Source organism: Myotis nattereri, assembly GCF_964212035.1.
Source record: "Myotis nattereri genome assembly, chromosome: 6".
Taxonomy (NCBI): domain Eukaryota; kingdom Metazoa; phylum Chordata; class Mammalia; order Chiroptera; family Vespertilionidae; genus Myotis; species Myotis nattereri.
This window is the reverse complement of record NC_138081.1, coordinates 94,994,457-95,022,132: the sequence shown is the minus strand read 5'-3', so window position 1 is coordinate 95,022,132 and position 27,676 is coordinate 94,994,457. Positions and strand designations below refer to the sequence as shown.

Below are 27,676 nucleotides of genomic sequence, written 5' to 3'. Positions count from 1 at the left end.
CGTCATTCTGGAGATGAGATGAGGAGCTTCTCTAGGTTTTGAGGCAGAAACTGGATTTGATTAGGAACAATAAGAGCAGATACCTGATATTTACTATGTGCCAAACGCAGCCCCAAGTTCTCTGCATAACTCACTTAATCCTCCCATCAAGCAGGAGGGGTTCCTATGACTACACTCTGCACTCCAGGGACGGGGCGCCCGAGGGGCAGGGCGTTCCAGCTGGTCCGGGGCCACGTGGCTGGTGGGTGCAGGAGCCGGGCTGGCACCAGGCAGCCTGTGAGTGCAGCTCAGAGCCCAGGCACGCGAGGTGCAGCTGCTCAGGTGCGGAAGGAAAAACTATACTGATGTAACAGTATCTTCACGATCACGAAACCAAGTGTTCTCAGGTCCACACTAGGAAGCTGCATCGCCCTGAAAATCTGCAAGAAATTCAGGCTTCCCAGCACCGCCGGCTGCCGGCTCTCGCCACGCGCATCAGCACCAGTGCACTTTATTTGGCTGCCCGTCGCGTGTCTGACTCACGCAGACGGTGCGAAGGTCACTGTCCACACAGACCACGGCCAGCACTCTCACTGTAAAGGGCTGGATAGGCCCTTGTGGGCCAGGCTGTCTCTGTCACAACTAAGCGGCCACAGGCAATGCATACACAACTGGGCCTGCCTGTGTTCCAATAAAACTTTATTCACAAATACAGACAGCGGGCCAAAGCGGGCCATACTCTGCTGCCAGCTGCTGCAGACCAATCCTGGGCCAGGCTAGCAAAGGGCCCCGCAGCACAGACAGCGACCTGCAGAAGCGCTTCCTGACCCTGACCATCCTCTGGAAGGCAGACAGGAGCAGTGAGGCACTGGCAATGTCGGCAGCGGACAGTGAGAGAGGCCAGAAGGAACAGAACAGGCTGACATGAACCCCTCAGCGGCCACCAGGGGCACGGGCCAGGATCTCCTGGCCAGCTCCTCCAATTCAGCTGCCTTTACAGAAACAATCAGGCTTACACTGTTTCAAGGAAAAGTAAAAAACATTCACTGCTCATCAATTCCCACCATCCTTATGAAAAGCTCTTGAGCTGCTGCTGAACCTCCCACCCCACAGGACCACACAGGTCTGTCTCCCGTCACCACCTCGGCGGGAAGGGCACCTTCTGCTCACCACCCTGGCGGGAGGGACGCAGAGCCGCGGGCGCACTGCAGCGACCTGCCTGGTTCCCTGCATCCCCAGCGCCCCAGCAGCCAGAACTTTCCCGTGAGCAGACAAGACTTCTCCCCTCCTGACCTCACATGCCTGGCTCCCACAGGATGTGACGACGTCAGTGATATCCAGGGCTCCTTTCTGGCTCTCACTTTATTAAAAATAAGGAAACTCATTCACAGTTTGGATGCAAATGAAATTAATTCACATTTTCATGCTCTTTCTCTAGCTCGTTTCCACCCTCCCCCAGCACGCATTTGGTGACTCATTTGCTAAGAAACTTTATGCAGTGAAAACATACGTCCTCTTTGCTTTCGAAGGAAATGAAATGACACTTCACTCCTTTCAGAAAACAGATGTTTAGACGTGGTTGTGGCAGATGAGGCCCCTGGCAGTTTCATCAGGGAAGGAGGCTCCGATTTGCTGACCTCGCTCACAGCTGGACCTGACAGGTGCGCCACTTGGCTTCGCACCTGGGATTAGCGGGCAGCTGAGCTGTACCTGAATGAACACAGGAGCAATGACCGAGAGGCTGTCACCTGCAGCTTGCTTCCAACCTTCCCCGTCAGGTATGCACTAGCGAGGAGCTGCGTTTCAGGGCTTTGCTCAACTCAGCAGCTGGACTTTGTCTCAGAGCAGGAAGCGCTCTGGACTTGGGGGTCACTCATTAGAGCACAGCTGCTGTGCCTGGAACACGTACACACAGGTGCTCAGAAAGCCACCGAATGCGGCACCTGGAATTCACATGTCAGTTCCCATGTCCTAGTCACAGAGGCCGCTACCTGGTGGGAGAAATGCAGAGTCCCCCCTTCTTCTCCTGGAGGCTGTGGCTGTCCTGCTGCCCACAGGACAATGGGTTCTAACGGCTTCGACGGCTTAGGGCAGCAGTGGCTACAGCACGGGCTCTAAAATCCGGGCTCGATGTCGGTCTGATGCTTCCTAGCGGCATAACTTGGACAAGCTACTCAATCTTTTGGACATCAGTCTGGACGTCTGTAAGTCACGCCGGTAATGGGGCACAGGCAGAAACCGACCAGTCCAGTGCTGGGCAGTCACCTCTGAATAGTAGGAACTCTTACCACCAACAATTGTTATCAATAACCATTAATAGGATTTTCCCCATAATCTTTTTAAAATGTGTGGGAAGGAGTGAAAAATGACTCATGCCCCAGACTCTCTGCCTACTTGATAGCCTATCTCCCCCTCCCCCCCAAATAAACAAAAAGCAAACATGTGAGCCAAGCAGCACAGGAGAGGCCAAGCCAGGACGAGTGTGCGCTCTGATTTCATGTTTCTCTAATAGATTAGTGATTCGCTGGCACTGGCTCTGACAGAAAGCAGATGGAGGCAGCAGGCAGCACAATGCGGCAGCAGATGCGGGGCCACCCACCTCAGCTGGACGGCCTCGCAGCCAAGACCAAGAGCCCACAGTTTTCAAGTGGGTTCATCTTGGCACACCAGCTTCGGGAAATTGGTCACCAAGCGAATTCAGACTCCAACCCACCGGGAGTGCGGCTCGAGCAGCAGACAGAGGAAGCAGGAGCTAGACTCCACTCCAGTCACCATCGTTACTTCAGGAGGTCACGGAGAAGTCTCCCCCTGCCCCCAGCGTAGTTGCATTTGCTGGTTACCACCCACAGTCCAAGCTTCCTGCTTTGGTTAACTATTAAATGCTTCCACTCTCATAGGAAATTCTGCTTCTCAGTTTCAATCACTCAGCAATTGCCATGAACATTAACTAAAGGCTCTGTATTATTCCCTATGACCAGGAGGGTGAAAATGATGCACAAGTCACACAACAGGTAATTAGCTACATATCATGATAAATACATTTGTCAATTAGAGAACTAATCATTTATCTTGTTGTTTAGTCAAAGATGTTCATCACTCTTTACATCCATCTACTACATATTACTCTTTTGAGAGAGAAACATCGATTTGTTGTTCCACTTACTTATGCATTCACTGATTGCTTCTTATATGTGCCCTGACTGGGGATAGAGCCTGAAACCTTGGTGCCTTAGTGTCTGAGGACAATGTTCTAACCAACTGAGCTACCTGACAAGGGCCTACATAACATTAAGTCGGGTTTATTGAGTTAGAATGTACATACAATAACAGCCACAGACAGTCCCATAACCATTAGCATAGTCAAGACATGGGATATTTCTATCATGATGGAAAGTTGCCATTTGTGGCCAATCTCCTTCCCAGCCCTGGCAACCACGGGTCTGATGTGTTCCCACAGTTCTGCCTTCTCCGATGTCATGTAAATAGAGTCGTGCATTGCAGCCTTTTGTGCCGGCTCCCTTCACTGAGAGTCCCGCTTTTGAAATTCATCCATATTGTTGCATATCAGTAGTTTGTTCCCTTTTGTTGCTGAGTAGTAGCCCATTCTGTGGACACTTGGGTTGTTTCCAGTTTTGGCAATTATGAATAAATCCTCTAACATTTGCATACAGGTCTTTGTGTGGACATATGTTTCATTTCTCTTGGAAAAAAAACACCCTAGGAATGATAGAGCTGGGTCGAGTAGTAAGTGCATGTTCAAACTTCTAAGAAACCCCGGCAAAAAATGTATGAAATTTCTAATTCCTCCATGTCCTTGATATTGCCAATTAAAAAACCATTAGCCATTCTAAGATGTGCGTAGTGGATATCATTGTGGCTTTAATTTTCATTTCACTAATGGCGAATGATATTGAACATTCTTCACAGGTTACCACATTTAAGTAAGATCCTTTCTGTGTAAAAACAAGTCATATTTCAAAAACCTCCTTCCAGCCCTAGCCGATCTGGCTCAGTGGCTAGAGCGTCGGCCTGTGGACTGAAGGGTCCTGGGTTTGATTCTGGTCAAGGTCACGTACCTCAGTTGTAGGCTTGATCCCCGGCCCCGGTTGGGTCACATGCAGGAGGCAACCAATTGATGTGGCTCTCTCACACTGACGTTTCTCTCTGTTTCTTCCCCTCCCTTCCACTCTCTCTAAAAATCAATGGAGAAATATCCTTGAATGAGGATTAACAACACCCAAACCTTCTTCCAGCCCGACCTTTCTCCAAAGGCTGACCACAGCGCCGCCCGAGGCAGTGCGTGAGGGGGGAGTGACTGAGCGGTTAAGAAGACCACCGATGTGGAGAACGTGAAGGCTGACTCGCCCCAGACCAGGGCATCCAAGCCCGCTGTTTGTGAAAATAGAGATCATTTGTTTTTGAACTGATATGTCAGGCACCGTATTCTTCCTACGTTAACATGCATTTTAAAAAAAGTCTTCAAAATGTAACAGCAGTAATATTACAAAAAGCTTGTGCAAGAGGGGAAAAGACCTAGAAGTACCTTACAGAATGACTTCAGCACTTCTCCTCTAGTTTTTTTCTATATGTCATAAAAGTCAACTCCTTAAAAATTTAATTATATAGTAATACCAGCTCAATGCAGAAAATATAGCGGCAGAGAGAAATAGAAAGATGATCCGTCTCACTTCCCAGAGACAATTCTAAGCATTCAGTCCACCCATCGCACCGGGCGCCGGGGGACGGGGGGTCAGGAAGGTGCTGTGTCGGGGACACACTGTCTTCACTGGCTCAGGAAGCAGCTGGCAGGGCCTCCCGCCAGCACTGTGCTAATGGCTGGGGCGCTTACATCCAGGGAACCACGGATGTGAAGCAGTCAGTCTAGACCAGTGGTCGGCAAACTGCGGCTCACGAGCCACATGCGGCTCTTTGGCCCCTTGAGTGTGGCTCTTCCACAAAATACCACGTGCGGGCGCGCACGTACAGTGTGACTGAAACTTCGCGGCCCATGTGCAGAAGTTGGTATTTTGTGGAAGGGCCACACTCAAGGGGCCAAAGAGCCGCATGTGGCTCGTGAGCCGCAGTTTGCCGACCACTGGTCTAGACCAGCCGTGGGCAAACTACGGCCTGCGGGCCGGATCCGGCCTGTTTGAAATGAATAAAACTAAAAAAAAAAAAGACCGTACCCTTTTATGTAATGTTTACTTTGAATTTATATTAGTTCACACAAACACTCCATGCTTTTGTTCCGGCCCTCCGGTCCAGTTTAAGAACCCATTGTGGCCCTCGAGTCAAAAAGTTTGCCCACCCCTGGTCTAGACCATGTGCGATGGCGCTGGGCCCAGAGCAGAGAAATGCAGCAGGAGAGCTCAATATGAGGAGGAGGTCGCTGAGAGGCGACCGAGAGCCCCTGGGGCAGCGGCCGTGTGCACGCCCACTGCCCCTCCCCAGCGGGAGCGGGTCTTCAGGCTCAGGCCCGGGACACCTGTGCCCAGTCAGTTGCAGGGGAATACTGTCACCTTCTGCTGCACATGTGACCTTCAGAGAGCTACCTGTCAGTCCCAGGCTCAGTTTCCTCATCCACGAGAAGGGTGAAATACACGCTTATCCACTCATGTGGTTGCTGTGGGGAAACCATGATACTATGAATAATTATTGTTGGACACCAACGATGAATAGAGAGGATGTCGCTGAATAGACACAAACTGTTCCAATATTAATAAGATAACTTTTTAATCAGTGAAATTATCTTTTTACTATATATTGTGTCATATGCCAAATTTTACTTTCAGGAGGCAGAATTCCAATTTATTTCTCCAACAGGTAAGTATGAGAAAAAGCATGACATAACAAATATAAAAAGGTATTATCTTAACTCATCAACAGAAGAATCTCTTCGGTAAGAAATGTAGGAGTCTGAGTCATGCTGGCAAAGGTGGTGTGAGCACCTGCCTGTCCCTGGACTGGGCTGCTGTGCCCAGGGACTGCGTGGGGATGGCGCCCCCTGGAGGGAGAGCTCTGATCGGCTTCACCTGATGGCCAAGGCCTCTTCTGAAAGGTTGCTTGGTGCCACTCACAGTGAAGTGTGATTCCACAGGTCATTTCTCTTCAAACAAACATTTGAAAAGACGGCAGACGGTAAGGCAAAGCTGCAGTCCACTCCTGTGTTTCTCACCGCGGGCCAGGACTGTCGTGACCAAGGCCGGACACAGTAAAAAGGCCCCTGATGGCGATGTCACAAGGATCAGCCAGGGGAGTGAGTGAAGGTTGGAACTTTCAAATGCTACTGATTTTAATTCCCAACATTAATTTATTTTAATTACTTACAACAGTTAGCTTCATAATAGTCCAAATTCAAGTTGCTTTGTTTTTAATTTTTCCTTTCTCTTTTTAATTTTCCGTTTATTTGAACTTTACATTTTCATTTCTTTCCTAATTCCCAGGTTTTGATAAAATTATGATGATTATCAGTCTGTTAAGAAGAATTCATCCTTAAATCTTGTAACTTGAAGGCTACATTTGAGCACTGACAGAAGACTGCATTAACCACCTTTTGCTATAAAATGACATACTTCAATTTGTTTTTTCTCATATTAGTAAGATATTCAGAATATTTCTTTAACAACAAAGCAGGTCAGAATATGGAATGCATACTTTTGCCTAGCACGTCAATGTAGCCATAAAGTAGGGTTCAGGGAATAGAAAGCTGTAAACACATCCAGTGCGTTACAACCCATTTCAAGAGAGAGAGGACTGCGGAAGAGGGCGGGCCTGCAGCTGCTGAGGGACACAGATCGCGCACCTGCAGCACTGGGCCGAGCCAGGTGGCAGGTGGCACACTGCAGGAGAGGCTGGGTGTAGGTAATTCAGTGATAAGCCGAGGTTCTGGCTGACCAGCCCGGGAGAGATCGGGTCATGGTGACAACAGGGCTGTCATGGCCTGGACAGTCCTCACCTCTCCCACAGCCGGGAGCCGCTGACTAGTAACATTTACAAATTATTCCTCTTGAAACCGAAACAGCATACGATTATTAATGTGAAATTCACTCTTTTGGAACTGCACTCATTTCAATGAGGTATCATTTAAAGTAGGCCTTTGCTGAATTTATGAGAAATATATTCTAACGAGGAAAGGACCATTTCAGATGGCACCTCATTTGTTTTAGAGAAAAAAACCTTTAACCTGTCTGGAAAACATCTTTCACAATGTAATTTAGAAATAAAAGGCTCAGCAGACTCACCTACTTGTACGTTCTGTGCTTCCTAAAACACATTATACAAATTAAGGCATAAAACCAGGGCTGTGTCACGTAAACCTGTGTATGTAGCGCCCAGACACTAGGGACAAATGAGCAGCACCTTGGGTCTGCTAGCTGCCCGAGGCAATACTTCTTACAGCGAAACTCAGAGACCTGCCTATTGTACAATTAGTGACACATATGTGACGTGGACGGGCAGTGTGGCAGACACTGTTCCAGGGCACAAAACAAATGCGACAGTCCCTGTGGAACCGATTTCAGCTCTCTTCCTCCCATACAAGTTCATTTGTTAATGACCAGCATGTCAATTACATAATTCCTTTCCATTTATTAAAGCAAGTCCCTATGGTCCTCTTCACTTGCGAGCACTCTAAGGGTAGTTATTAGATGTGCTTACTTGAAGGTTCACTAGTTCATAAAATATATGGCAAACATTTTGACACATTTAGATCAGCTTCATCCCATTTGTATATTTAATAATTTAGGTTTTACAGTATTCATAGACATTTCTAAAAATATCTCCTCTTAACTTCATAGGGATTTTTTCTCAGTCTCTACTGTTGCTGATCTCTTTCCAAAACAGCGTCTATGCTCCTTGAAGGCAAGTCATTTGCCTTCTGTTTCCCTCGTGGCTCACTGACAGTGTGAGCAGTGAGAAGGGCACCGCCACGGCATGGGAAGTGCCCCACCCCCGACTGGGTGAGTGGCCCAGTCTTCGTCACTGAGGCCCGGCTCTGCCACGTGTCAGCTGTGGGTAAGTGACTTAACCTGCTCGTTTGCAAAATGGAGACAATGTCACGGGCTTCCCGTTAATTAAGACAACGGCGAGCTTGTCTGAATTTGTGTGTGGGCATGACCACTGCGCACCCTGCTGAAGTTGTTTACTGCTGTTGCCTCAGTTTCTTCATCTGTCAAGTGGAGCAGTAAGAGCATGTGAGGACTGGAGGAGTTACTATATGAAGGACACTTAGAACAGGAACCAGGCCATGGGAGCACTTGACACATGTTGGTTATCATTAATAACAAATAGGAGAAGCTGCTCCTGACAATGAAATAATTAGCAAAAAAGAGACTGAAGTATTTTCCCCGAGATCTCTTAAAAACTAAACTAAACCAGAGGAAAGCCATCGAGTTGGAAAAGCAGCAGAAGGTGACACCGACGACCTCTGGGGATCACTGCGCAGTGACTCCTTCCAGAGATCTAAAATGCACACCACAGAGAGGCAAGCTGAAAATCTCACTAATAATCTGAGTAGTTAAAAGGAAGGAAAAAACCACTTCGCTTGGGACCCTGTTTAAAAGGATCAACGACCATTGCCGAAACCGGTTTGGCTCAGTGGCTAGAGCGTCGGCCTGCGGACTGAAGGGTCCCGGGTTCGATTCCGGTCAAGGGCATGTACCTGGGTTGCGGGCACTTCCCCAGTGGGGGATGTGCAGGAGGCAGCTGATCGATGTTTCTCTCTCATCGATGTTTCTAACTCTCTATCTCTCTCCCTTCTCTCTGTAAAAAATCAATAAAATATATTTTAAAAAAAATAAAATAAAAGGATCAATGAGAGAAATGCCCAGGCACTGACGGAATGACACGTGCTACGAGCATCATTTCCCGAGCTGGTGTTTGCTGGGAGGAAGTGGGGGAGGCAAGGCGAGCGGTCCTGCTGGAGCAGCACCAGGACCCTGGGTTTCAGCACCGGCACCGGCACCTGGAACCAGGAGGGGCCACCCTCACAGGGGAACGTGCTGGAGATGTGGCCTGGGAAGAGGTGCACATGCAGAGCACAGAAGTACGGACACTTTCTTTCAAAGTTAGAAATTACCATCCCTATTTTATTTATTTTTGTTTTTAAATAGATTTTTATCGATTTCAGAGAGGAAGGGAGAGGGAGAGAAGGATAGAAACATAAATGATGAGAGAGAATCATTGATCGGCTGCCTCCAGCATGTCCCCCACTGGGGATTGAGCCCGCAACCTGGGCATGTGCCCTTGACTAGAATTGAACCCAGGATCCTTCAGTCTGCATGCTGATGCTCTATCCACTGAGCCACACCAGGTAGGGCATCATCCTTACTCTAACGGTTTCTAATACCAGTACGGCCTAAACTCAGCACGTTTGCCTTAGGAAAACCTCGAGACAGCAGCCTCTCGGCCCTATAACCACGCGGTGGGTCCACTGGGCTGCATTTGTGTCAGCAGCTCCGAGTGGACGTGAAATTCAAACTCACTGACGTTAGAATCAGAAGCAACTTCCAAGGTAACATAATCCCATTTCCCCAAGAATAAGACAGTTCCCAGTGCGCACCTGTCCCAGGCCACAGTAGCTTGGATGAGCCCCTCAGGGCTCAGTGCTCTTAAATTAAGAGCCCTAGTGTTCAACAATTCCAGAAAAGCGAGGGCTTTACTCCGAAAAGAAATCCCTTTTTCTATGGAAACTATCGTCCCTTATAGTGTCAGCGCTTTCCTGGTCGTTCACAAGACCCGTCAGACATCCTCCTTCCTCTGCGAGAACAGCGGAGGGGAGGCTGCGGCTGAGCTAGGAGCAGAGGGCCCAGCCCTGAGGGGTGCAGGAAGCCAGAGCCTTCCTGGTGGAGCCAGGCCTGAGCTGCTACCCCAGTGAGACCACGGCTCTGACCTGGTCTCCGGTTACATTCTGAGCAAAAGCCCACATTTCCTGTGCCTCTCACAACTTAGGATCAGCCTTCCAACTTTCACAAGTTTCCTCTTTTCACGACAGCCCAGGAAACTCCATGGTGACCGGCCACCATGCTGGGCAGGCTTGGGGGGTGGGGTGGGGGGCCTCTCTCGCTGCAGAGTGGCTCACAGTCCTGTCAACTGGATGGAAATTCCCAGGGCGTCCTCCAGCTCAAACATGGAAACGATTCACGTCACGCCTGTACCCCTCTGCCCACAGGCATGGACAGAGGCAGGAAGGGCCGTGAAGAATGTGGTTTGGGGGCTGCTAATACGGTCTTCCTACCAGAAACCATTGGCTGGTAACTAACCAAGCGCAACAGAACAAAGTGCTACACTGGAGGCACTGAAGGCGCGTTCATTCCTCCCGAAGAAGATCTTTAAAAACAAGACAACCTATCTTCAAGCGGCAAGGGCCAGCAACCAGCCAGGAAAGCCTCCCGAGGAAGCAGGGGAGCCGTGGAGGCGCCGGGGCCCCGTAGCCCCGCCAAGGCCTCCGGGAGATCAGAAGCTTCCACACAGCACACCCGGCCGAGCTGTGGAGGGTGAGCACCTCGCTCCAGTGCCCTAGCAGGAACTCATCATCTTCACTGGGACACGCCTGGTGCTTTCAGAAGCGAGGACACTGGGAATGGGGCCAGATGATCTCATTCTCTCTAAATTAACCTTTAATGTTTAATTCCCATAAACAAAATATTAAAAAGGTGCTAAATTCAAATGCCTTGTCAAAAGTGACTTTGGGGGAAAAATATACATATATATATCAGGTTTTAAACCTGATAAAAGGATTCTCCATGTATATGACAAAACATACATCCGCTTCCAGGAAGGCACAGAATGCAAACACTGCAATTTTGGGCATAATTCCACTTATTTTTCTACTCTTGCCTAAGTGTCCCCTTTGAAAGACGTGTCCATTTCAGGCTTTCTCCCGTCTTCTGAGAGAAAGACAGGTGATGGTTGGAAAATTAGAACTATTAACCTGATCTGGTGCTTTGGAGACAAACTGGAGGAGATTTAATGGGACGACATCCTTCTGAACCGTGAGCACGTTATCGTAAGGATAATTACGCAGAGGAGGAGGGGGCAGACCAGAATTCAACATAATGAAACCCGAGTTTTAAAGAAGACACTTTTGAGAACAAGGCTTGTGTCTTTTTCTGAACAAGCATTTAGAACTGTAATACAGAAATAAGAGTTCACGCCTTTATTAGTAACACGTGTGAAAGCACTTACCGTGTGTCTGATGCACAGATGCTTAATGAAGAGTTTCTATAATTATTATTCCCATCATTATGGGCAACTAAAGGGCTGTGGGTTCGCATGAACCTCACCAACCTGTCAGGTAACACATAACGGGATCTTAAAAGATGTTTACAACACTCAGATCTTGAAGAACTAATATATGAACAAAATGGCTGCACCCACTGCCAGGCATCTGGAAACACCTTTTTCCTTCCTTCCTTTTCTTTCTTCTTACCTTGTGGTCCATACTGGCTCATCTGTGGACCGTACGTCCCACTCGAGTTGCTCTGCTGAAAGCTGCTGATCCCAGGATGCATCTGGCCCCCAGGAGAGGGGTGAGGCGACATGGACGGGCCTGTCTGCTGAGGTCCATACTGAGACATCTGGGGGTTTCTTTGTGTGCCTGCCATGAAACCTAAGCAGGAAATAAAAGGAAATACATAAATGCAGGTGACAATCACGGCCACGGAACGGTGTGGAGAGGGTGGGAGAAGGTAACATTGAGGTACATCTCAGACCCAGGGTGGGGCTTTCGGAGAGCCTCGGGGGGCTACCCTGGCCTCACACTGAACTCTCAGAGTTCCCGGAACCAGCGGATGCGGACTTGAACCAGGGAAAGGAGACGAGGGAGGAAAGGCAAGTTCCCGTAGCCTGCCTTACGGAGGAGGTCCCCACAGAAAGCAACTGTAAGAGTGGGACCCTCCTTCCCGCCGGATGCACATGCTGCGCACGCCACCTCGAGGGAGCTTTGCTCACCTCCTCACCTGTGGGACGCTGTCACTCACACATCCCACCCTCCTCACGCCCCGGCCGACACCAGCCTCCTCCCGCATGTAAGTGCCCTCCTCCTTCTGTCTCCCAGAGCAACAACCATTCACCTCGACTCCTATGCGAGTGCAGACCTGGGAGTCCCCGACTCACACTGCTGCTGTGGGCGGACTGGAAACAACCAGCGGGGGGGCGTGTATCCGCTATTCCCGAACAGAACAGGACTTGCCCTGCAAACCGTTCTGCCCGACGTCTCCCTTTCTCCCTGTCTCCATGGACCATGGACGGCACCACCAACCACCACACACTCACACCAGGAACCCGACACCATGCCTCCTCCTTCCCTGATTTCCTGTGCGATCCATCCATCCGCACATCCCCCAGCCTCCACATCTGAAACGGTCGCCTCTGCTCCATTCCCACGTCCACACGAGCCAGCCCAGCTCCCTCTTCCTTTCCCACAGCTGCCGTGGTCTAACTCCCCTCCCTCTGCCTCTGCCTCTGCCTCACCCTCATTTTGTTGCGTTGGTTCACTTTTCACAAAGCTGCCAGACGATTTCTCAGGACCCAGAAAGAAACGAGAGCACATCTTTCCCTGCGCAGAACCCTCCAAGGCTCCCCGCTGACCCCGGGAACACAGCGCCAACTCCTGGCCTGGGATCACTGCCTCGCTCTAACCCCATTCCCCCGCTTTCTCCTCCTCCTCACTACCCTGTGAGTCCACGGCCTTCTGGGAGTTCTCCCACTGCCAGCTCAGGCCACCAGGCCGCCCAACCCGGGCATGTGCCCTGACCGGGAATCCAACTGTGACCTCCTGGTTCATAGGTCAACGCTCAACAACTGAGCCACACCAGCCGGGCTGAAACACACTTTTAGACAAAGTTCTCCACAAATCAAGACATGCCTCTAAGAAAAGGCTAACACCAAACCAGCAAACTAACAAAGCGCTGCTGGAGAAACAGCTCTGAGAACCGAGTTGGGTGCTGAGAGCTCCCGGGCGCTGGGCGAAGGCTCCAGTGCGCTGGACAAGGCCGAGAGGGGCAGGTTCTGCCTCGTCCAGAGGGGAACCTAGAGCAGAGCTTCCGGAGAGGCTACTGAGGCAGCAGGAGGGGCAGGCGATGCCTGGAGCCAAGGTGGGCTTCCATCAGGGGTCAGCTGGGACAGGGGATTTACAGAGCCCTGGTGGCAAACATCGAAGGCAAAAAAAGATCTTTTGCTGTTGCTTCTGTATAAAGAGATAGACATAATAAGTACGGAGAGCTGTTCCTTATTATCCTATTTCATTTATTTATAAAGATGAGCCTTATGAAATTGAGCTCAATTGGCAGCTTCCAGATATAAATCTGCACAGAAAATGTTTGCTCTTTCAAATCTGAAAACAAACAGAAATCAGAGCACGAAAATTGCTAAAAATGACTGCATCTTAAGACGTTACATGAAATATTTATCTAAGCCTTACGATAAGATTCTCAGGAGTTTCACATAGAGTCCCGTTTAATAAAAAACGTGTTTCCATTCCGTACAGCCTGTGTGGGCTTTCTTCCTTACGGAGAAGGACTGCGTTCTTCCTCAAGTTAGGAAGACACGGGTCCGTTCGCCTGAAACGTCGCTTCAGCCATGAACCTCTGATCAGACGAACGTTATTGTCGCCTCTGGGACAGTGACCACAGGCCTCCGCTTTGTTCAGATGAGCTCTGAGATTCCACTTGGGCAAAGCCATTCCTTTATTTCCTTCCTTAAAATACACCCGCCACGGTCCACGTGAACTATCGCTGGCATTCCGCAGAAAATCAACACGTGAAAGGCTCCGGAAGGGGTGGGGTGTTCAAAGCGAATTCCACTGGAATGTGTCACAGCATAAATTCCACACCTTGGGGTCGAGGTGACATGGGGTATGGGATCTCCCTCTGTCCACAGAAATTGAAATTGGAAAGCTAGTCGCATGGATCATGGGGTATGGGATCTCCCTCCGTCCATAGAAATTGAAATTGGAAAGCTAGTTTTTCCTCTGCGTGCTTTTGCAGAGACACCTCTTACAAGAGCTTCCGGAAATCTCGTTCTGTATTTTCCAGTTATCAGCGGTTCTCAACCTGTGGGTCGCGACCCCTTTGGCGGTGGAACGACCCTTTCACAGGGGTCGCCTAAGACCATCCTGCATATCAGATATTTATGTTAAGATTCCTAACAGTAGCAACATTACAGTGATGAAGTAGCCACGAAAATAATTTTATGGTTGGGTCACAACATGAGGAACTGTATTTAAAGGGCCAGAAGGTTGAGAACCACTGAGTTAGATGCACCCTTCCCAGACAGTCCGGGGCAAAGACAGGCGGTGACATGACCACCCTGGCTCCTTGGAGCCTCATGCCTCTGACGGTGCCCGCGGGAACAGAGGCCCGGGTCCCAGCCTGGCTTGTGAACTAGTTCAGGACCCAGCAGGAAAGACATGCAGAAAAATGTATGAATCAAATTAGCTGTGCGACTTTAGGCAAATGCTTCAAAAATTCTCGAAACAGCCTGGCTGGTGTGGCTCAGTGGTTGAGCGTCGACCTATGAACCAGGTTTGATTCCCGGTCCGGGTACATACCAACGTCAACTCCTGTTGGAAAAACAGTGCAGCCCAAAGCACAGTTCATCTACCCGAGAAAGAGAGAAGAGCAAAGAAGAGCGAGTGTGCCCGGCTAAGGCAGGGGAGCGAGCGAGCACAGGACCAACCACCCCCGAGTGTGGTTTCCTCATCCGAGGCGCGGGCAGTGCGCAGCCGGTCCTGCCCTGTCGGACACAGCAAAGCACCTACGACCCCACAAGCCACCAAAAACAAGGCACGCTTTCCTGTTGGCACATGGACCACTTATGTTCACGCTGGCATCTGTCAGAAACTCACCCACGGAATAACTGCCTGGCTTCTTCACGCCGGTCCGCGAAAGATGCTTTCCCGCACGTGGGAAGTAATGGCCGCGCGCTGCCACCCGAGCAGAGGGCTCCGACTACAAAGACAGACCGTGGTTTCTTGCCACACGTAGGGGCCAGATTCCCATTTGCAGAGAGAAGCAGATTTGGAAGGATATTCTTTTTTTTTTTTTTTTTTTTAAATATATTTCATTGATTTTTCACAGAGAGGAAGGGAGAGAGACAGAAAGCCAGAAACATCGATGAGAGAGAAACATCGATCAGCCGCCTCCTGCACATCCCCCACTGGGGACGTGCCCGCAACCCAGGTACATGCCCTTGACCGGAATCGAACCTGGGACCCCCCAGTCCGCAGGCCGACGCTCTATCCACTGAGCCAAACCGGCTTCAGCTGGAAGGATATTCTTGCTACAGCTGAGTATCTCCAGCGCCTCCGCTGCCTGCTTCTCCTCACGACATGAGCTGGTTGAGGAGGAAACTAATGGCCCGTCCAAGGCTGGGACCCAGGCCCCGTGTTCTCCCGGCTGTGCCCTCAGGTGAGCTGGCAGGCTGGCCCCTCCTTCCCTGCCACCCGGGTCCTGGTCAGCGGCACAGAATCTAAGTTCTGCCCACCGACCCCACAAGACCTCTCAGCCGCTGACACCATCCATCATCGGGAAAATGAGTCAGGGGAGAGCAGACTGATTACCCAGATGGTAGATGGGACAAAACACCTGCCTTCCTTACGCAATCTTCTGAGTTTTAGCTGCAAAAGTCCACTTCAGCATGGAGTGCAGACCATCGTGTGGATGTCTCTATGAGCCTTTTTTTTTAAATTTTAAGGCTTTCCGCCCACATTTCACCCGAGTCACTTGGACCTGGTGCTAATGCTCACTGCTAATATTTGCACAGTGCTGGGCAACTTGTAACTCTCAGATACAGGACTGCACTTGATCCATGCGACAAATCCAGGGGACACTCTGATCCCGTTTATCGGAGGAAGCAGAAATTGAGTTAATTGTCAAGGTCACAAAACTAGTTAGTGGTACAGCCTGTGTCTAAACTCAGATTTTTTGGTTCTAAACTCCTTGGAGATTAAAATGAGGAAAAGCATGTGCTCTCTGAGGTGCTGGAGCTGAAGCAGAACGAGCCTCACAGAGCCCTTGTTGGGGAGAGAGCTCAACTCTTCATCCATCCTTAGATCTCAAGAGGCACCAGACTGCAGGGCGGGGTCCCGGCTCACAGGGCAGCGCTGGGAGTGACAGGTGATGCCTCATTCATTTGTTCCCTCAGCAAATGCAGACTCAAGCTCCTAGCACATGCCGGGCTCTTGAGAACACTCGGGATGAGTAAACACAGGCAAGGGGACCCATGTCTGGATAGGGATAGGGCTGAGGAGTGGGTGGCAAAAGGGTGGGAGAGAAGAGTTTATGTAAAGATCCTCGGAGGGGTCCAGCGAGGCGGGAGGCACGAGCCAGTGCGCATGACACAGAAGACCAGAGAGGGAGGCTGGGCGGGCCGAGGAAGGCCTCCTGACTAGCTGGCAGCGCAGCCTTTCTCCGAAGGCAAAGAGAAGCTCCCCAAGGCCTCCACAGAGGGAAGGACACAATGTAGTCAGTCTTCTGGAAAGACACCTGGGTGCACAGAAAGTGGGCAGGAAGGGAACGAAGCTGAAAAGGCAGGGTCCTGGGAGGTTGTTGAGGGCACCGGGGTGGCCCCGGCCAGGGCTGTGCAGTGGATACAGGGAAGGAGATGTGGGCGAAGCGTCGCAGGGGCAGCGCCCACACACGTGATGACTAGGGTGGATGCCTTTAGCTTCCGGGCTTGGGCTACTGGCAGATAATGGTCGTTCCGAGACCCAGACCCAGAGGCACAGGAGGGTGCATTATACAGTGCACGCGGAATTACCTAAGATCCATGTGTGCTCAAACTCGCACTGAGGCATAAGCCCAGTACAGCTGAGTGTTAACTAGTAAAAACAAGCTTAAATTGGCAAATCAAAAAACACTGCTTATGACAAAATTAACAAAACTGTGCTTTTAAAATATTTAAAATTTAGACAGATAATTCCTCAATGAATATAAATACACTTTTATTGTATGTGCTATTTGTTTTCTCAGGTTTTTTGTGACTAGATCTCTTGATAGCTGACGTAATAGGAAATTAAGCCCTACACTGTTATTTCTTTCATTACTGACTAGGTTTGGCTTGGTCCACAGTTCAGCTCAGAGTTCTGCCTGAAGAAATTAGAATCAGCTTTCTAGATATTCTCTCTTGTATATAACCTCCCATTTGAGTTCATTTTCATCTGTCATGGATTATTAAAAAAGCAATCCTCAATTAAGAGCAGAGGCTAAATTAATTGCATCTGGGGGTGGGGGCAGATTCATTAATGCCTTAACACACCCAGCTGCTATCCTTACACGCAATACACACGAAAGCGATGTTTCTTCTCTTGACAATGCCCTTGTGCTAAAAGGCAGCATCATTTTATGTAGTTCGCTCACGCGGTAAACAAGAGCACCTCTATGTATGGGGTAATTACAAAGGCGGCTGGAGAACATTCCTAACCACCAGGCTGCCTGTGAGATATGCCAGCATCTACTGATTCACCGTCACACTTAAAACAGAGAGAACCCAACAGAGAGAAACAAAACAGCTCCAACCCAACAGAAAGAGAAACAACATTTTTCCTGCAGATGTAAAAACAGAAAACAATCTTAAATCCTAATTGTGACTTGAAAATTACCTTGGTGGTCTCCTTCGTTTCTCTATTAACTTAATCAGGAGTCAGGTCAATTAGATATTCAACAATAATTTTTAAAAGTTCAAAACCAATTTTTGGTATAAAAATCACTATGAAACCTGAGCTAGGTGCAATAGAGACACTGAAGAGTTTTACTTATTTGGTCTCGCTGTCCCTGGGCTATGAAGAGCATGGCTCCTTTGGGGGCGGCCGGAGTGCGTGGAGGCAGCCTGTTCATTTAGCTCCAGGCGTGAGGACCCCAGGGCAGCCCTACACAGCGCCTGGGGCTGAGGAATATGTGGGGGAAGAATGCGAGGCAGGCGCGGGTCCTTGAATCTGGTGCAGAATCAAAATTTCTACAGAGAAACACTGTACCCACAGCAGCAAATGACCCTCGACGGTAAAATCGAAGGAAGTCTTATTAATATGGTAAGCCTTCTTCATTGAAGAATGAGTAGTTGACTCTGGCTTTTCTATGCTCTAAAAAGATTTGAAACCTCCGAATGGCGTGAAGGCTGACCTGGTTCCGCTGTCCAGCGTAGGCTTTGTGAACACGTATCACCCATGGGCTCTTCTGCGGACCCAGGGATGCGGAGGTACACAAGGCCCGCCTGGCCCTACAGAGCTCGGTCTCATCTACATTAAGACCCTGGATTTGTTTCCAGAGAATGCTTTTCTTTGCCCTTGGCGTTAAAAAGTAACAGAAAGATTTGCCCTAAGCAAACAGAATGCCTAGAAATCTGACGAGGAATTCTATTCAGACTTTGAAAAAAACACTAAAATACAGCACTAAAGACTAGGGATAAAATTATCCCAAGGCAGTTAACAATTGGGATTAATAGAAGAAAAGCTATAATAATGAAGACATATTCTAGTTGATCAATCTACAGAACACATGTAAGTTTGAAACATCATACTCTCACAGTAGCACACAGAAACATCTAAAGCAGACTCAGACTCAAGAACAGCCTGGGGGCCAGAGGGAAGGGGGCTGGGGGCTGGTGAAAAAGGTGAAGGGATTAAGAAGTACAAATTGGTAGTCATAACATATTCACAGGGATGTACAGTACAGCATAGCCGATATAGTCAATAATATTGTATTAACTATGTGTGGTGCCAGGTGGGTATTGAAAAATACCAAGGGGATCACTTTGTAAAGTATATGATTGTTTAACCACCATGCTGTACACCTGAAACTAATACAAAATAATACCGAATGTAAACTGTAATTGAAAAAAGTTTAAAAAGAACATCTAAGTGCCTGACCCCACCCCATCTGCTATACATTTCTCCGTTATGAAAACGGAGCTACTGTTACATATCACCGTGAAGATCACATTCCAAACATGAGAACGTTGTCCTGCTCTGACACACAGCTGCCAAGTACTAAGTCTGGTTCAAATACTTGAGATGTATGAAACGACCACACGTGCTTATGTTCTCCTTGTCCTGCAGCTGCAGAGTAAATACAGGAATCACGGGCCTGTCGGTGTTGCCCCCACCCACACAGGACAAGCCAGTCCGCACGCAGGCTCAGCAAGCCCGCGCTGCAACGTGTTTAACAGCAGAGAGGCTGTCATGCAGGTGGACGAGAATGGAGGCCGGGTGGGGTGCTCTTCAGTAATTCTGAAAGATTTCACCCAGGATCCCTTCTGTACATATCCACGGTCTCAGAATGATGCCCGAGAACCGCCTCCGGCCACAGAAACGTTCCTAGCTCATCACGGCCCTGCAGCCACCGCCCTTCTGTTTGCAATCGTGTCCAGAAGGGAAAGTTCTTAGTGGCTCTGCTTCCCCCATATCTCGAGGACTAATTAAATCCTCATTACTACCTTCTAATTATTCAAACACTATGGGATTACACAGAGGAAGTCCCTGTTGGTGCCAAGATGAAAAGGGTTAAATAACCCGTGTTGGTTTTGAGAACCCAGGTCTAGTTCAGACCTTCGGAAAACCAGCATTAACATGCATATTTAACTAGATACCACTGAGAGAATTAAAAGGGAATTCAATTAAAAGGTTTTTTAAAAAATTAATTCTGACCTCTCTACATCTGTCCAAATAAATAAGCCTTCCTGAAACGGTTTCACCTAATTGCTAATCCAATAAACTAGAAAGGCGTTTATTGGTTTCATTAAGCTTAGCATTTTGCAGGGGTTAAAAGTGGGATCATTTTGATGTTAATAATAATAATTCTTATTTATCTACTCCGACGACTATTCCATATTCCCTCCGAGCCCTCTTGGAAAACAGAACAACAGTCAAAAGCCATTTCCTATTGTTCTTTTCAATTTTTAAGAAATATAGGTTAAAGATTAAGAAATAAGGACAAAACTAAGCTAAACTTGTTAGCTACAATTTTTTGGTAAAATTTATTTCAGTGCGTTAGAGTTATGCAGTGCTTAGGTAGTGTAAATTACACCAGTTTATTTTATCTTTATTTTTTTGGTAAGGTGCTTTAATAGCAAGTCTTTGTCATTTTATGAGGTCTAGAGAGACAATTTGGTTTAAAATAAAAACTACGGCAAATGTGTTAGAGCAGTGGTCGGCAAATTGTGGCTCGCGAGCCACATGCGGCTCTTTGGCCCCTTGAGTGTGGCTCGTTCTGACTTCTGCCCATGGGCCACGAAGTTTCAATCGCACTGTACGGGCGCGCCCGCACGTGGTATTTTGTGGAAGAGCCACACTCAAGGGGCCAAAGAGCCGCGGTCTGCCGACCCCGGTGTTAGAGAATCCTAAACTGAAGTCTTGCCCCTTTTTCCCCAAAAAATTTGAGCTAATTTTCTTTAAATTAGGAAGCAGTTCCAACACTATATAAAGTTCAAACAGGAGAGAATAAAATCAAGCTATGTTGAGAAGTAGATGACAGTATAGAGAAGACAATGAACGTACTGAAGAATAAAGAGGCCAATAAACACCTAAAGTGCTTCCCTTCTCTGGGGAACCCGTGATGGCCACATCCACATTTACCTGCACAAACATCTTCATAGGTGGACAATACAGAACTACAGAAACGCAGCTATTTCCACCTCTACTTAAGGTGGGGAAGTGGATTTGTGGCTGATGTCCAGAACCGCCAGAAGAGGACGCTGCGCTGGAGACAGGGTATGGGTGGGGGCCTGGCGGCCATGAGCCCCTGCCCCGGGGTATGGCCCTGCAGTGGCCAGTGTGGTTCAGATCTTAGGACTGACTCAGGTGTGCTAACAGGGTACACAGTGGTTAAATAAATGTTCCTCCTGACAGGACACAAGACAAGAAGTAACAGCAGAGCTGGCGTTCAGCACCTGGAACCTGGAGGGACCTAGGCTCCGGGTCATATGTCAGCACTGCTGTCCCCCAGGAGGACTTAGGGGAGAATCAGGAAACGGCACCTCCCAGCACAGGCTGCATCTCTTGCCCTGAGCAGGTGTCTCTGGACAAGTGAGTTTCTAGATTCTTTGTCATTAAAAAACTGTGTATAAATGTGGAATCTTACTTTTAATCTTATTATTAAAACAAGATGAGTATAGAAGGGCCTGTTCAATTTGGTGGTTTCAGCACTCAGTAGCACAAAAGGTATGTTCTTATGGTTTCTGAGAAGAATACATTTTTTTGTAAGATGCTAACTACTCACCAATGTATTTTTTCCTCTCTGCTTCTTTCATCATTTTCCTAATTGGGGGGTGAGGAGCATGATATATTAATTGTAAAGCTATAAATTAATGGGGAATAGCCTAGCAAGTGTTTTCCTAGATCTACTTTGTACTATACATACTGTTGGTACATATGATGGTAAAAACAAGCAAGAAAAATGTTTTTATTATTGTATCAAAGCATTAAAATGACTGCCATTTACCATTAAAACATCTGATCAAATGTCATTAGGAGCTAACATTTCTTCCTGGATTTTAACAAATAACAAAGCCATTTTAAAAAATTCTTGCTGCCCAGCATTTTTTTCCACTGTGAAAAAAATTTTTTTTAATATATTTTATTGATTTTTTACAGAGAAGAAGGGAGAGGGATAGAGAGTTGGAAACATCGATGAGAGAGAAACATCGATCAGCTGCCTCCTACAAACCCCACACTGGGGATGTGCCCACAACCAAGGTACATGCCCTTGACTGGAATTAACCCTGGGACCTTTCAGTCCGCAGGCCGACGCTCTATCCACTGAGCCAAACCAGTCAGGGCTGTGAAAAAAAAATTTATTTATTTAAAATACATATGGAAATGCAATAATCCTGTTTGCCACCCCTCCACCCCCCTAATTACAGCCTACATTCAACAGCATTCTGCATTAGTTTTGGATGTACAGCTTACTACCCAGTTTTTAAGAAAATTTAACTCCTAAATGGACAAGCATCACCCAAGAGTCATTCTGAAATATGGAGTTTCCCTTCAGCGGGGGCTGTCCAACCAGCAAGAGGCACATGTCTCCAACACAGTCTTTCAGAGAACGTTTGGTGAACATGCTCATGAAAGTAAAGTCAGATTTAGCAAATTATAAAATTCACTAGAGGCCCAGTGCACAAAATTCGTGCACTGATAGGGTCCCTAGCAGCTGCTGGCTGGATACTCCCTCCCTTCCCCCGGCTGCCTGCCACCGCCAGCTGGGGCCTCCCTCCCTTCCCCTGGCTGGCCCCACCCCTTGGTCGAACTCCTGGTTGAGGGGACAATTTGCATACTGCACTTTTATTATATAGGATATTTGCTAATTGAAGGAAATGGTCATTCTAACTACCCACATTGTTATGTATTCACTAGAGGCCCAGAGCACAAATTCGTGCACCAGTGGGGTCCCTCGGCCTGGCCTGTGGGATCGGGCTGAAACCGGGCTCTCTGATGTTCCCCGAGGGGTCCCGGATTGCAAGAGGGGACAGGCCAGGCTGAGGGACCCCACTGATGCACAATCAGGACTGGGGATGACGTGGGAGGTTGGCCAGCGGGGAGGGACTGTGGGAGGGCTCTAGGGCGTGTTCGGCCAGACCCCAGTAGCAAGCTAACCTCTCAGTCAAAGCATCTGCCCCCTGGTGGTCAGTGCATGTCACAGTGAGAGGTTGAGCAGCCTTAGCATATCATTAGCATATTACGCTTTGATTGGTTGAACAGACGACCGGACACTTAGCATATTAGGCTTTAATTATATAGGATTATCAGTTAGCAAAACCACTCTACACAAAATAAAGAAAATCAGAGGGAAACAGTAGCAGACATATCAACCCAGTAGTTTCTATACAGTGACATCAGAGGAAAATCCTAGAGTTTGCCTTGATAATATATTCGAGTTAAAAGCTTAATTTAACTATGATTCCTCATTGTTGTTTCGTCCTTAACATCTGGTTTTGTACATTTTCAAATTTCTTAAACACATGTCATTTGGAAGGGGTTGGGAAAGACGTTGTTGGAGGATCTTGGAGGGTTTCCCCCTTTTTAATTGGTAGAGATAAAGGTTAGAATTGTAGTGCTTTCAAATAAGGTACCTCTTATCCTTTAATGCTTGCAAAAGAAGGAGGATTCTCCCAGTGGCAATGATGTTTCAGTACGGATTAAGTGAAATAACAAATATCTTTGTCTCAGCTCAGGTCTGGCCTGAGCAACCTCAGTGCGATAATTTCTCTAGTCCTTTTCCCTCCTTCCTGACCCAGGACCACAAAGCAGCTGCAGACCACAGCCACGGAAAGGAGCGTGGGGAGGATCCCCTCGCTTGGCCTTCAGTGCTTCCTGTGAACTTCTGTAACATCTCCCGGATGGCCAGCTCCACAAGGAAGTCACACAAACCGGCAACAGAGAGGATGAGCTACAAGAATGATTTATAGGAGCCACAGAGGGAAGTTTAGAGCAACAAATGCACACATTGCACCCTTATGAAACTCATTATAGTGGCGTTAGGAAGCAGTGGCCTCAAAGTAGGGTCCTCGGATCGGCAGCATCGGCAACACCTGGAACTCGCCAGAAATGCAGATGTTAAGTGTCCCACCTCAGACCCACAGAAAGTGGCATCTGGGTGTGGCCTAACAACCTATTTCAACGTGCTCTCCAGGCGCTCCTTACGCACCCTAAAGTTTGGAAACCATCCATCAACGATCCCATCACTAAAACATACTGTAGTAACTTGATAAGTAAATGAAAGTATTAACTATATATTAGATCAGGGGTCTTCAAACTACGGCCCGCGGGCCACATGCAAATACAAATATTGTATTTGTTCCCATTTTGTTTTTTTACTTCAAAATAAGATATGTGCATAGGAATTTGTTCATAGTTTTTTTTTTTAAACTACAGTCCGGCCCTCCAACGGTCTGAGGGACAGTGAACTGGCCCCCTGTTTAAAAAGTTTGAGGACCCCTGCATTAGATGATAACAAAAATGTTAAATATGTAAAGGTATTAGAAAATCTAAATTTCATTGTATTCCTACTAAACAGTCATTTCAACACAAATGATGTGTAGGTAAGGCTAAGCCATCTTTTCACTGGCATTACTTTCTAAGCAACATGCTACTGAGTTTTTAACCTGTAAAATAACTGAACCTTATAATTCTAACCAGTAGCAAGTCATATATAACTCATATAGAAATAATTATAAACATTAGGGGTCAGGAACCTTTAAATATTAGCTACCAAGCTACCGACTTGCCTTGGGGCAAGTGTGAGAGGGAGGGGACCTGCAGGAGGGTGGCACCTCCTGTGGGGGGAGGGGCTAGCCTGACTCCCAGCAGCGCAGTAATCTGGCCCAGCACGGATGGTGCTGTAGGCTTGTGAACCCATCTCCACTAATGTGGATTAAAATCACTGCACCACCACCAACCAAAGTCGCTTGGCTACCGGAGGGAAGAAAATACCCAGATGTCAACAAATGAAGGCCAGAGGCAGTGACACCTGGAGGTCAACATCAGACCTGAGCTGAGGGTCAAAGGGTTTGCGTGTAAGAAAACTTGAATGCTCAAGGGCTGCAGGAAAGTCCTTTCCTCTGGCTCTGGCTCCAACTAGCCTCTGAGAAAGAGGAAGTCACAGGGAAGAACCTCTAAGGCCCTACTTTCTTCTCTGTAAGTGGAGGTGATGGACTCCCTGATCTTTCAAGATGTTCCAGTTCTAAGATCCGGTAATTTTTAACACAAGGTCTTACTGGGTGTTTAAACTTTTAGTATTAAATGTCATGGAACAAATATTGATCAAATCAGGTAAACACCCTCACTAACATTTTACTCGTTAGAACCACTATCCAAATTGAATCGTTAATGGTCATTTTTACACAGCTAAGTCAAATATCGGACTAGAGTTATGTATAAACCGCTTCGGGCTGCTATGCAGACATATATATGCTTTGAATCTTGAACAGTACTCTGGTAAAATGTCACCCAATTTGCAAGAAAGCATCCTTTCCCCCCATATTTGTTGTTACATGTAAGGTTCTTATTTGTTTCGTTCATCTGATGAGGAAACAACATCCTTTAAAATTATTTACAAGGATATGAATGGGTAAGCAAATTTGTAGAAGCCCCATATACTCACAATGAGAAATATGGCCAACATAAACTGAAGACTCACCTCTTTCCTGTGGCATTGGTGACTGGCTCAGGGCAGGATGGGAACTGGATTCTGACTGGCTCCCAGGAGGCTGGGGGGGCATCTGACTGCCTGCAAAACAGGAGGGGAAGAGGGATGAGGAACCCTTTGCATTAATGATGCAATTGTGCAACACCAAGGCACAGTTACATTTTTATTTAATCTTTATTATCACAAAAGGCACGACCCCCTGCATAGAAAAAGAGCTCAAAAAGCATAATATTTCACACTTTTTTTGGTGTGTAAAATGAAGAGGAAAGATGCATAAACATATTTAGTAAATGATCTCCAGAAAAGTTCAATTTTTACTGGATGAGTTCCCAAACTCAGAGCAAATCAAATGAGTAGCTGAAATTTCCTGGCACACCCTTCTTCACTGCTTTTCACAAAATCCAAGACTGGCGAACTAAACGCATCCTCCTGAGTTTAATCTGGTCTCTAAGTGGGCAGGCGTGATGGCGGCCCACAGTTTCTCGTTGTTAATATTTATTCAATGTTGTAATAGTAACTGATGTGTAAAAACCCTTTGTAACTAATCAGAGATTTAACATAAACTTAGGAGATCTCCATTAAAAAACATAATAACAGGACTACAAAATATAGTATATGTTATCACCAAAGAAGGAGATAGCATCTGCATCTCTCTTGATCTTTATTGCTAATAAAGCAATCACATCTATTTGGTTTCCATGTACCTAACGTGTGTCCAGTTTGTCTTCTCAAACTATAAGGTAAGCTCCTAGACAGAGGAATGTCTTTTACTCCTTTAATCCCTCCATTAGCATAACAAATATGGGTTATTTAATACCCTTAATCTGAATCAAAGGAAAAGATGCTTCTTATTTATTAATTAAGGAGAGACAATGAATCATGTGAAGGCAGAGACAGGTTTTGAAATTTAAGATTCATCACAGGTACTTGATGATCTCAACTCTCTGGCTCAGAGGTTTAGATGTATTTCTAAAATAAAAATATAGAATAAAAAATGCAGTTCAACTTAGCACAGACCTCAAGGCATGCTATTTTATCTTCTAGCCCAGTGATGGCGAACCTATGACACACGTGTCAGAGGTGACACGCGAACTCATTTTTTTGGTTGATTTTTCTTTGTTAATGGCATTTAAATATATAAAATAAATATCAAAAATATAAATCTTTGTTTTACTATGGTTGCAAATATCAAAAAATTTCTATATGTGACACGGCACCAGAGTTAAGTTAGGGTTTTTCAAAATGCTGACATGCCGAGTTCAAAAGGTTCGCCATCTTTGTTCTAGCCCCTCCCTTTGCTAAAACAAATTGGAAAGACAAAAATATACATAACTATCTCCCTGGTATGGAGACTCGAGCCTATTAGATCAAACAAATAGCGGCTCTGACACCACAGGACCGCCTCCTCCACTTTGGACAGAGCTGAGAACCACAGTTGCGCAGAGAAGGAAATTAATGTACTGTGATCCCCACCAATGACCCTGGTGTTTCACACTGAACGACAACCTTCCGTGTTGGCACCACGGCATCTGCTTGGCCTGGCAGCGAGTCCAGACCAGCAAGAGCGAGTTCTGAGTCTCTGAGGACGTCACGCATTACTAGTTCTAGAAACGGTTGCATCTGTGGCAGCCAGAGAGGCGGGAAAATGATTTTCCACCCAGACAAGCTAGAAATAGTTGTTAAAATATAATCATAAAAATTCTCATTGTTTTTGGGAGTTTCGGCGTCTCACTTTTAGAAAAGAATGTAAAACTTATGAATGCATTTCTGAGCCTTCCTGGGGTCAGCTGCCACTCCCGTCTTCAGATAAAGTGAAAACCAAGACTTGAATTTCCAGTCACCACTAGGAGGCGCTCCTCCTAAGTCAGAGCCACAGCTGAAGGATGAAAGACCAGACAAGCAGCACAGACACTGCCTCAGACAGGCGGAGTAAATTAGCATGAATACCAACTAATCAAATGTAAACACTTCACGTTCTGGACGAAACAACTTCGAGGGGAAACACTGGTCACCAACTTGGCTACAGGTACACAGCAGTTGCTGTGGGTCACGGCTTTCCTATGCACTACCCCAAGGCCCCAATCCAAAGTCCATTTAGACATTTAAAGCACTCTGCAGCCAAATCCTGACTTCCAAAACGTCACCGGGGAATCGGCTCCCCGAGGACAAGTGCTCACATCACAATGACTGTTTCTGCACGGCTGGATGCACAGACTCACAACAGTGAAAACAAACTGCAATTCTCCGTTAACAGAGGACACCACCACCTACACGATGCATGCCCAGGGCACTGCTCTTACAGGCAATTCAACTAAAAAGAAAAAAGGCTGTTTGAAACCATCATGAATTCATAAAATCCTGCCACACCCACGCAGTGCTATTGGTTGGCTGGCGCTAAGACATAGCTGTTTAAAGCCATGAGATAATTTATGTACTAAATCCATCCTTTAAAGAAACAGACACGAACTCTTCATGGTAAAAACGGGTTTGCCCAAGCCGTTTTAAATTCCCCATTTGCCTGTACCCCCATTTTCCCATCACAGTGTCATAGTTACTAAGAAATG

At 47.2% G+C, this 27,676-nt stretch overlaps 1 protein-coding gene across 1 annotated transcript in view; it reads right to left on the bottom strand.

Annotated features, from left to right (window-relative positions):
• Positions 1-27,676, bottom strand: part of ARID1B (AT-rich interaction domain 1B) — a 353,857-nt gene that overhangs the window by 47,914 nt on the left and 278,267 nt on the right. Inside the window, exons 6-7 of the mRNA XM_081093953.1 lie at positions 25,104-25,193; positions 11,408-11,587 (exon numbers count right to left, since the gene is read on the bottom strand). Of these exons, the coding sequence (XP_080950079.1) occupies positions 11,408-11,587; positions 25,104-25,193 (270 nt within the window). The remainder of the gene's footprint in view (positions 1-11,407; positions 11,588-25,103; positions 25,194-27,676) is intronic.